This window comes from Lampetra fluviatilis, chromosome 68, assembly GCF_964198595.1.
Source record: "Lampetra fluviatilis chromosome 68, kcLamFluv1.1, whole genome shotgun sequence".
NCBI classification, from domain to species: domain Eukaryota; kingdom Metazoa; phylum Chordata; class Hyperoartia; order Petromyzontiformes; family Petromyzontidae; genus Lampetra; species Lampetra fluviatilis.
This window is the reverse complement of record NC_136342.1, coordinates 2,448,559-2,458,769: the sequence shown is the minus strand read 5'-3', so window position 1 is coordinate 2,458,769 and position 10,211 is coordinate 2,448,559. Positions and strand designations below refer to the sequence as shown.

Genomic DNA, 10,211 nt, shown 5'->3' with positions numbered 1-10,211 from the left:
TGGCCGGCCTAACGGTCGCAAAGGAAAATCGACGAGGCGATTCGTGGATAGCGGGGAATCGATTCCCCTACATACGACGATTCCTCGACTTACGAACGAGTTGGGTTTCAGAGGTCGAGATTTGAAGCTTTCGTGACCGCAAGGATTCGGTAAAGTCACGTAGGTAAAAAATACAATTAAAATAGAAAACAAATATTTATTTATTATTTTATTTCTATTTTAATTTTAATTGTATTTTTTACCTACGTGACTTTACCGAAAAAAACCTATAAGTATGAATACAATATTATTTTATTTTATTTCTATTTAAATTTTACTTGTATTTTTTACCTACGTCACTTTACCGAAAAAACCTAAGAGTATGAATTCCAGAGGTCTGTTCGTAAGGGGCCGTCCATAAATGACGTCACGCACCTAGGGGAGGGGGGGGGATGAGAAATGTAACGTCACATCAAAATGCGCAACTTTAAATAAATATAGATTTTTTTTTTTCGATATAAAGCTTTCGTGACTGCAGGGATTCATCTTCTTGGTTCTTTCGGTAAAGTTATTTTATTATGTTTTATTTTTATTATTTCCATTCTACGTGACTTTAATAATTTAAAAAAAATCTTATTTTATTATGTTTTATTTTTATTATTTCCATTCTACGTGACTTTACCGAAAGAACCAAGAAGACTTGAACTTATATAAATGTGCCGGAACAAAAAATCGCATCGAATCCCGGAACCTTTTTTTTTGTTCCGCGTGTCGGGGCACCGTGATGTCTCCCCCATGGCACTTCCTCCTGCACATGGCGTCCTTCAGCGGCCTTCAGACGTTCGCGAGGCCGCGGATCCTGAACTCCGCTGCCTCCTACTACTCATCCTCCTACTACTCATCCTCCTACTACTCATCCTCCTACTACTCATCCTCCTACTCCTACTACTCGCGGTCAGCACGCGGTAGGTAACTGCCGCTGGGACGTTGTTCTTGTTGTGGTGTGTGTGGTGTGTGTTGTGTTTGTTTTGTGGTGTGTGTTGTGTTGTTGTGTGTTGTTGTGTGTTGTTTGTGTGTTGTTTGTGTGTTGTTTAGTATGTGTTGTGTGTGTTGTTTTGTGTGTGTTGTTTGTGTGCGTGTTGTTTGTGTGTGTGTTGTTTGTGTGCGTGTTGTTTGTGTGTGTGTGTGTGTTGTTTGTGTCTGTGTGTGTGTTGTTTGTGTCTGTGTTGTTTGTGTAGTTTTTGTGTTGTGTGTGTTGTTTGTGTGTGTTGTTTGTGTTTTGTGTGGTTTGCGTGTTGTGCGTGTTGTTTGTGTTTTGTTTGTGTCGTGTGTGTTGTTTGTGTGTGTGTGTTGTTTGTGTTGTTTGTGTAGTTTTTGTGTTGTGTGTGTGTTGTTTGTGTTTTGTGTTGTTTGTGTGTGTTGTGTCTATGTGTGTTGTGTTGTGTGTGTAGCGGTTAGCGCGCTGCGCTATGAACCTGGCGACCCGGGTTCGATTCCCGCTCACGGCTAACACCAGTGACGATTATCTGAACCGGTCCTGGGCCTCCCCTAGGTCGACTCAGCCTTAAATGAGTACCTAGTGCGGTGTGTAGTAAACATAGCCACTGGGGAGACAAAGGCGGTCGGGCGTGGTGCTGGCCACCCACCCCCCTCGTGTGCCGTTCCGGCCTTCATAGGTGCTCGCTAACAGCACTTGCCCCTACAGTCTGTTAAGGCTACACGGGGGATCTTTGTTGTTTGTGTCGGAGGGCACAGGGTCTTGCATAGGTCCCCAACAACACTTGTCTCGACTGTCTGTATGAGGCTACACGGGGGATCTTTGTTTTGTGTGTGTCGGGGTGGCTGCTGCTGCTACTGGGAAATTGGAGGCAGTCGCTCTCCTCCAGAAACAACAACGGAGGGCAGAGGAGCGACGGTGCTCACAACAACGAGTGGGGCTCCGGGCGGCTAAAACGCAGCGAGTTGGCACAGTATGGGGGGGCATAGGTTGTGGTGCATCTGCCAGCCATGGTACCTGCAGGGTCTGTCTCAAGACCTCCTGCACCTAGCCTGGCACAGCAGGGGGTTACAGCTGGTGGTGCATCTACCGGTCATCTCAGCCAACCCGTGGCACCTGCTGGGTCTGTCTCAAGACCTCCTGCACCTAGCCTGGCACAGTAGGGGGCACGGGTGGTGCATCTACCGGTTATCTCAGTCAGACGACCCATGGCACCTGCTGGTCTGTCCCGTGACCTCCTGCACCTAGCCTGGCACAGCAGGGAGTTACAGCTGGTGGTGCATCTACCGGTCATCTCAGTCGGCCAACCCATGGCACCTGCTGGGTCTGTCTCAAGACCTCCTGCACCTAGCCTGGCACAGCAGGGGGGTACAGCTGGTGGTGCATCTCCCGGTCATCTAAGCCAACCCATGGCACCTGCTGGGTCTGTCCCGTGACCTCCTGCACCTAGCCTGGCACAGTAGGAGGTACAGCTGGTGGTGCATCTACCGGTCATCTCAGCCAACCCATGGCACCTGCTGGGTCTGTCCCGTGACCTCCTGCACCTAGCCTGGCACAGTAGGAGGTACAGCTGGTGGTGCATCTACCGGTCATCTCAGCCAACCCATGGCACCTGCTGGGTCTGTCCCGTGACCTCCTGCACCTAGCCTGGCACAGCAGGGAGTTACAGCTGGTGGTGCATCTACCAGTCATCTCAGTGGGCCAACCCATGGCACTTGCTGGGTCTGTCCCGTGACCTCCTGCACCTAGCCTGGCACAGCAGGGGGTTACAGCTGGTGGTGCATCTACCGGTCATCTCAGTCAACCCATGGCACCTGCTGGGTCTGTCCCTGTGACCTCCTGTCAGCAGAGAGCCATCGACACTTCACGTGATAGCCTCAAAGTGCACCTAGCCTGGCACAAGCGCCGTGGTGATGCCACCGTCATCACCACGTGGCGAGTGACGGTTGTATTGATTGGTATTGGTCGGGGGAGCGGTGGCGCCGCGGTTAGCGCTACGTATCTGGCTGTGACCCGAGTTCAATTCCCGCTCACGACCACCAACACCACCGGTGACGGATCATCTGAACCGGTCCTCGGCCTCCCCCTAGGCTGACTCAACCTCAAATCAGTTACCTGGTGCGGTGTGTAGTAAACATCGCCACTGGGGGAGACAAAGGCGGTCGGGCGTGGTGCTGGCCACCCACCCCCTCGTGTGCCGTTCCGGCCTTCATAGGTGCTCGCGAACAGCACTTGCCCCTACAGTCTGTTAAAGGCGATACGGGGGATCTTTGTCTTGTGTGTGTCTTGTGGCGTGTGAGATTAGCTTCCGTTACATTCCCCCCCCCCACCCCTCTCAGCTGTGTGGAATGGCAACACGGAGGCGCCGGGAGCTCGTGAGAAGGCGGGTGAGGCGAGGAGACTTCGCGAGGATCAGGGAAGCGGAGGAGGTGGAGGAGGAGGTGGAGGAGGAGAGGCCGATAAACTTTACCCGACGCACCAACGCATCACTCCGCAGCAGAGGGCTTTGCTTGCGGCCGGGTCGGCGTTCATGTCGCTCTACAACCCCTACCGCCACGGTGAGCCTCGCGCCACGGCTGGGAGATGCGCAGGGCCTGTAGCCACGGGTCAGAGGTCGCAAACGGGTTTTGATTCCTTACCCGTACCCGGCCGCACCAGGGTCGCAAACGGCTACCCGTACCCGGCCGGGTACGGGTAGCCGGGTATCGGGTAGGGTACGGGTATCGGGTAGGGTACGGGTAGTAGCTACTACACATATGCAGTAGCTACATTTGTAGCCACATTTGTAGCCGCTTTTGCCACGAGGATCGTCCGCCACTGCGCGGAGGAAGGCACGTCCGGGCGTGGTGTCAACCACCCCACCCCCACCTCGTGTCGGCTTGCTTCACGGGACGCTCGCTGACCAGTAGTCCGCCAACGGCTACACAGCGGAGCCCTCGTTAACCCGATTGTGAGTCTTGTGTTGGCATCGGCCGTTCGCCTGCCGGTCATCTCGGGGCCGGTCCACCCCAGAGGTCGCAACCGGGTACCCGATACCCGTACCCTACCCGATACCCGGCTACCCGTACCCGGCCGGGTACGGGTAGCCGTTTGCGACCCTGGTGCGGCCGGGTACGAGTACGGGTAGGCCGTGAGTCACTGGTGAGTCACCGTTTGTCACTCATTTCCCAACGTCTTGTCTCTTTTTCGATTTAAAGCTTTGGTGACTGCAGGGATTCATCTTCTTGGTTCTTTCGGTAAAGTCACGTAGAATGGAAGTAATAAAATAATAAAACAGGTCTGTCTTCTCGACAGACCTGGTCTTCACCTGAGGACGGCTGCTTGCGTTGTGGCCGAAACGTCGTGAGAATTGTATTTTCTTTTTATTATTTTATTACTTCCCTTCTACGTGATGACTTTACCAAAAGAACCAAGAAGGTGTGAATGTTGTGTCGCGTAACCCCCCCTCTCCGCCCATCTCCGTGGCCTCAACGAACGCCCGACGATTGTCTAGACATGGTGGCCGTGCTGAGCGAGACCACCGGGGTCTCCGCGCTGCGTCGACTTCGGAGCGCTATGGCGGACACGGAGGAAGGGAGGCGCGTTCTCAGGTGACTTTGATGTCGGTCGGCACGCCCCGGGGAGCCGGGGATCTTTAATCGTGTGACGACGACTTGAGATGGCACTTTGTTGAAGACGCGTTCACTTGACATCAGGCGGAGATCCTCACCACGACAGCCCCGTGCATCTCCCCCTTACACACCGACACGGGGCCACGCCCCCAACCTCTCGATCACTCTCGCTGACTCTGGACGCTCGCCCTGCCGGCAGACTCTAGCGGCCTCTTCCTTCGCCTGACCACGCTCCCTCCTCGAACATTTCCGTAGCCACCAGTCCCTTTGCGCTCACAGCTGACTCCCCTGTCGTCATCACCTCCTGTGGCCACCAGTCCCTTCACTCACAACTGACTCCCCTGTCATCACCTCCTGTGGCCACCAGTCCCTTCGCACTCACAGCTGACTCCCCTGTCGTCATCACCTCCTGTGGCCACCAGTCCCTTCACACTCACAGCTGACTCCCCTGTCATCACCTCCCGTGGCCACCAGTCCCTTCACACTCACAGCTGACTCCCCTGTCATCACCTCCCGTGGTCACCAGTCCCTTCACACTCACAACTGACTCCCCTGTCGTCATTACCTCCTGTGGCCACCAGTCCCTTCACTCACAACTGACTCCCCTGTCATTACCTCCCGTGGCCACCAGTCCCTTCGCACTCACAACTGACTCCCCTGTCATCACCTCCCGTGGCCACCAGTCCCTTCACACTCACAGCTGACTCCCTTGTCATTATCTCCCGTGGCCACCAGTCCATTCGTGCTCACAACTGACTCCCCTGTCATTACCTCCCGTGGCCACCAGTCCCTTCGCACTCACAACTGACTCCCCTGTCATTACCTCCCGTGGCCACCAGTCCCTTCACACTCACAACTGACTCCCCTGTCATTACCTCCTGTGGCCACCAGTCCCTTCGTGCTCACAACTGACTCCCCTGTCATTACCTCCCGTGGCCACCAGTCCCTTCACACTCACAGCTGACTCCCCTGTCATTATCTCCCGTGGCCACCAGTCCCTTCGTGCTCACAACTGACTCCCCTGTCATTACCTCCCGTGGCCACCAGTCCCTTCACACTCACAGCTGACTCCCCTGTCATCACCTCCCGTGGCCACCAGTCCCTTCACACTCACAGCTGACTCCCCTGTCATTACCTCCCGTGGCCACCAGTCCCTTCGTGCTCACAGCTGACTCCCCTGTCATTACCTCCCGTGGCCACCAGTCCCTTCACACTCACAACTGACTCCCCTGTCATCACCTCCTGTGGCCACCAGTCCCTTCGCACTCACAACTGACTCCCCTGTCATTACCTCCCGTGGCCACCAGTCCCTTCACACTCACAACTGACTCCCCTGTCATCACCTCCTGTGGCCACCAGTCCCTTCGCACTCACAACTGACTCCCCTGCCATTACCTCCCGTGGCCACCAGTCCCTTCGCACTCACAGCTGACTCCCCCGTCATTACTTCCCGTGGCCACCAGTCCCTTCGCGCTCACAACTGACTCCCCTGTCATTACCTCCCGTGGCCACCAGTCCCTTCGCACTCACAGCTGACTCCCCTGTCATTACCTCCCGTGGCCACCAGTCCCTTCGCACTCACAGCTGACTCCCCCTGTGGCCACCAGTCCCTTCGCACTCACAACTGACTCCCCCTGCCATTACCTCCCGTGGCCACCAGTCCCTTCGCACTCACAGCTGACTCCCCGTGGCCACCAGTCCCTTCGCACTCACAGCTGACTCCCCCTGTGGCCACCAGTCCCTTCGCACCGCATGCAGGCTCTCTCGTCATCGCACTCACCCCCGAGGAATCCGACGAGCCGTGGATTGCTCTTTTTTTCCCGCCGCACGACGCAATACCCCGGGGGACCGACTGGGTCGCGTGGTAGTCTCGCTCCGGGTCCCCTCCGGTTTTTATTCCCATCCACGTTGAGCCGCACATCGAGATCGCCGTTGGCTGCTGTGGATGTCCACAGGTGACCCAGAGAGTCGCTTCCGACAAAGGGGCCGTCCATAAATGACGTGACGTGATTTTGGACGATTTTTGAACCCCCCCCCCCCCCCTCGTCACACGGCGTCACAAAAAGTCAGACCCCCCCCCCCCTCGAATGTGACGTCACAAAGCTCCTGCCCCCCCCAAAACCATATTTACATTTTGAAAATAAAACACGCTTCAAATCGATTAAAACTATTGTCATTGTAGTGTGCGCATTTAATGTGGCGCTGCACTCTGATGTTGTAGGAGAAGACATTTATTACAAAGTATATTTAATTAAGTAGAACGCGTTGTCTGTAGTTATTCATTAAAGTTGCGCATTTTGATGTGACGTCACATTTCTCAAACCCCCCCGCCCCCCTCGTCACACATCGTCACAAATGTCTGACCCCGCCCCCCCCCCTCTAGGTGCGTGACGTCATTTATGGACGGCCCCAAAGAGCTACACAGGAGCTCATTGTGGGCATTACCGTGGCAGGACGGGGGATGGTTTAGTGTCGTGTTTGTGAAGTGTCCGGGTGATGTGTTCCAGAGGTCGCAAACGGGTTTTGATTCCTTACCCGTACCCGGCCGCACCAGGGTCGCAAACGGGTACCCGTACCCGTACCCTACACGTACCTGGCCGGGTACGGGTAGGGTACGGGTATCGGATACCCAATTGCGACCTCTGGGATGAAGCCACGTTGCAGGCGCGGGTGGGTTGATTCTAGGAACTTGAATTGTGAGAAGAGACAAGACGTTGGGAAATGAGTGACAAACGGCGACTCACCAGTGACTCACGGCCTACCCGTACCCGGCCGCACCAGGGTCGCAAACGGCTACCCGTACCCGACTGGGTACGGGTAGCCGGGTATCGGGTAGGGTACGGGTATCGGGTACCCGGTTGCGACCTCTGATGTGTTTACATGTCCTGTACAGTAGAACCTCTGGCCACGAACGCTTCCGACCACCACCAAATCGGGTTCCGACGATAAAATTCACGACATTTTTAAATCCTTTATATTAAGTTCGCTTGCTTGCTTAGGACCGTGCAAATCTTTCGGTCGTTTTTTAACCCACTTCCCGTGATCCAATCGAGCTGACATTTTGCACACAGACTCGTTGTGCGTGACAATTAATGTTCGTGAAATTTTTTTTCCAAAATGTTACACTTTTTAGGACAAAAAAATTATATTTAATTACCAATTGCGTAATGGTGCAATGCAATCATCTGACCCATAGGTGGCAGCCATCTCAAGCCAGAGGACGAGAGGACTCTAGCCGCCACGCATGTAAAGGATTTATAGTAGAAAAACTTTCTTTTTACGGGTTAATTTTTGAATCTGGTCACGAACACAAACTCGGATGGCGATCAAACACGGCCGCGGTCGATTTCTCCTTCCGCGCCATTTATTTTTTGTAAGCGCCAAATTTCCTGTTGTTCAAACCGTCATTTAGAGAGCGAAAGCGCCGAGTACGTAAATCGCCAACGTAAGAACCCGTTAAACTCTTTTCGCACCATTCATACGATGATGATGCGGTGAAGTAAACGTTCACACGATATTACGGTGAATGCTTCCAAAAGCAATACTGTACCCAAATATTACTGTTAACTTACTTTCAATAGAAACGTGAATTGCTCACGCGAATATTCTCTCTCTCTCTTCGAGAATCGACAGACTGATGTAGCAGACGAAACATTCTTCTTGTTGAACGATTCTAAACCTTGACGCGGCAATGTTCGTTTTCTCTGTTGTTCAAGGTTTTCTCAGTGTTATTCAATGTTTTCCACATTTAGTTTACTATTACACTGTGAATTCTATGGCATAATTCACTATTTTTGTGCTGAAAAATCTCTAAAAAACAATATTTATACACAGTTCGTAGGAGTCTGGAACGGATTCATCGCATTTACACGCAATCCAATGGGAAAATTAGGTTCGAGTCACGACCAAATCGGGTTGCGACCAAAGTTATGGAACTAATTATGCCTTCTTGGTTCTTTCGGTAAAGTCACGTAGAAAGGAAATAATAAAATAATAAAAACAAAACATAATAAAATACAATTCTCACGACGTTTCGGCCACAACGCAAGCAGCCGTCCTCAGGTGAAACCAGGTCTGTCGGAAAGACAGCGTCTGAATGAAACACCACCAGGCTTGGCAGCGTATATTTAAGCTGCTGGGTTGGAGGGGGGGAAGGGCGCCTTGACAAAATAATTTGCGTATCAACAGAGGAATTTAGCATATTGATGGGAAATGCAGATATGGGCTTGGTCACTACTTGTGGAATGCGTAGGAGGTGGGCGGGGGGGAGTTTCAAAGTCATATTATGCCCGTATATTATGCAGGATTAGCAGCATCAAAGGGAGAGCTTTAAATCGAAACGAATTATGGTTGTGACCAGAGGTTCTCTACTGTACTTTGCGCCGCTCTCGTGGTGTTTGTGCAACTTTGTCGTTGTAACATTGTTGCCGAGCGAGACATCTGCAAGTAAAAAGAGCTTCACGGCTCATCGGATTCTTCCTGCGGTAGTTGAATACAAGATCCTGATTCTGCCGATGTGTCTGGTGCCGTGTCTCCGCGTGGGTCTCAGCGAGCGTCCCCGCATCTCCACGTCCACCCTGGACCTCCCGCGTCTCCGCTCGCTCCCCGCCGGGACGCTGGGACACGAGTACACGGAGTTCCTGCGCCGCAACGTGGGTCACCCACGACGATGACGACGATGATGACGATGATGACGATGATGACGGTGATGATGACGATGATGATGATGGTGACGATGATGACGACGATGATGATGACGATTATGACGATGATGATGACGATGATGACGATGATGACGATGATGACGACGGTGATGATGATGATGACGATGATGACGACGATGATGATGGTGACGATGATGACGACGATGATGATGACGATTATGACGATGATGACGATGACGATGATGACGACGATGATGATGACGATGATGACGATGATGACGACGGTGATGATGATGACGACGATGATGACGACGATGATGATGGTGACGATGATGACGACGATGATGATGATGGTGACGATGATGACGACGATGATGATGATGATGATGATGACGATTATGACGATGATGATGATGATGGTGACGATGATGACGACGATGATGATGACGATGATGACGACGGTGATGATGATGACGACGATGATGACGACGATGATGATGACGATGATGATGACGATGATGATGACGATGATGACGATGGTGATGACGATGATGACGATGATGACGACGGTGATGATGATGATGACGATGATGACGACGATGATGATGACGATGATGATGACGATGATGACGATGGTGATGACGATGATGACGATGATGACGACGGTGATGATGATGATGACGATGATGACGACGATGATGATGGTGACGATGATGACGACGGTGATGATGACGATGATGATGACGATGATGACGATGATGACGATGGTGATGATGATGATGACGATGATGACGATGATGACGGTGACGATGACGATGACGACGACGACGATGATGATGATGCTGTCTCTCTTTCTCTGTCTCTCTGTCTGTCTCTGTCCATCTCTCTCTGTCTCTCTCTGTCTCTCTCTCTGTCACTCTGTCTGTCTCTCTCCCTGTCTGTTGCTGATGATGATGCTGC

General features: G+C 52.5%; 1 protein-coding gene across 1 annotated transcript in view; it reads left to right on the top strand.

The window, feature by feature from the left end:
* The first annotated feature begins 755 nt into the window (after nucleotides 1-755).
* Nucleotides 756-10,211, top strand: part of COQ4 (coenzyme Q4) — a 15,008-nt gene continuing 5,552 nt past the window's right edge. Inside the window, exons 1-4 of the mRNA XM_078883059.1 lie at nucleotides 756-944; nucleotides 3,316-3,534; nucleotides 4,470-4,566; nucleotides 9,137-9,239. Coding sequence (XP_078739185.1) covers nucleotides 764-944; nucleotides 3,316-3,534; nucleotides 4,470-4,566; nucleotides 9,137-9,239 — 600 coding nt within the window. The 5' untranslated portion in view covers nucleotides 756-763. The remainder of the gene's footprint in view (nucleotides 945-3,315; nucleotides 3,535-4,469; nucleotides 4,567-9,136; nucleotides 9,240-10,211) is intronic.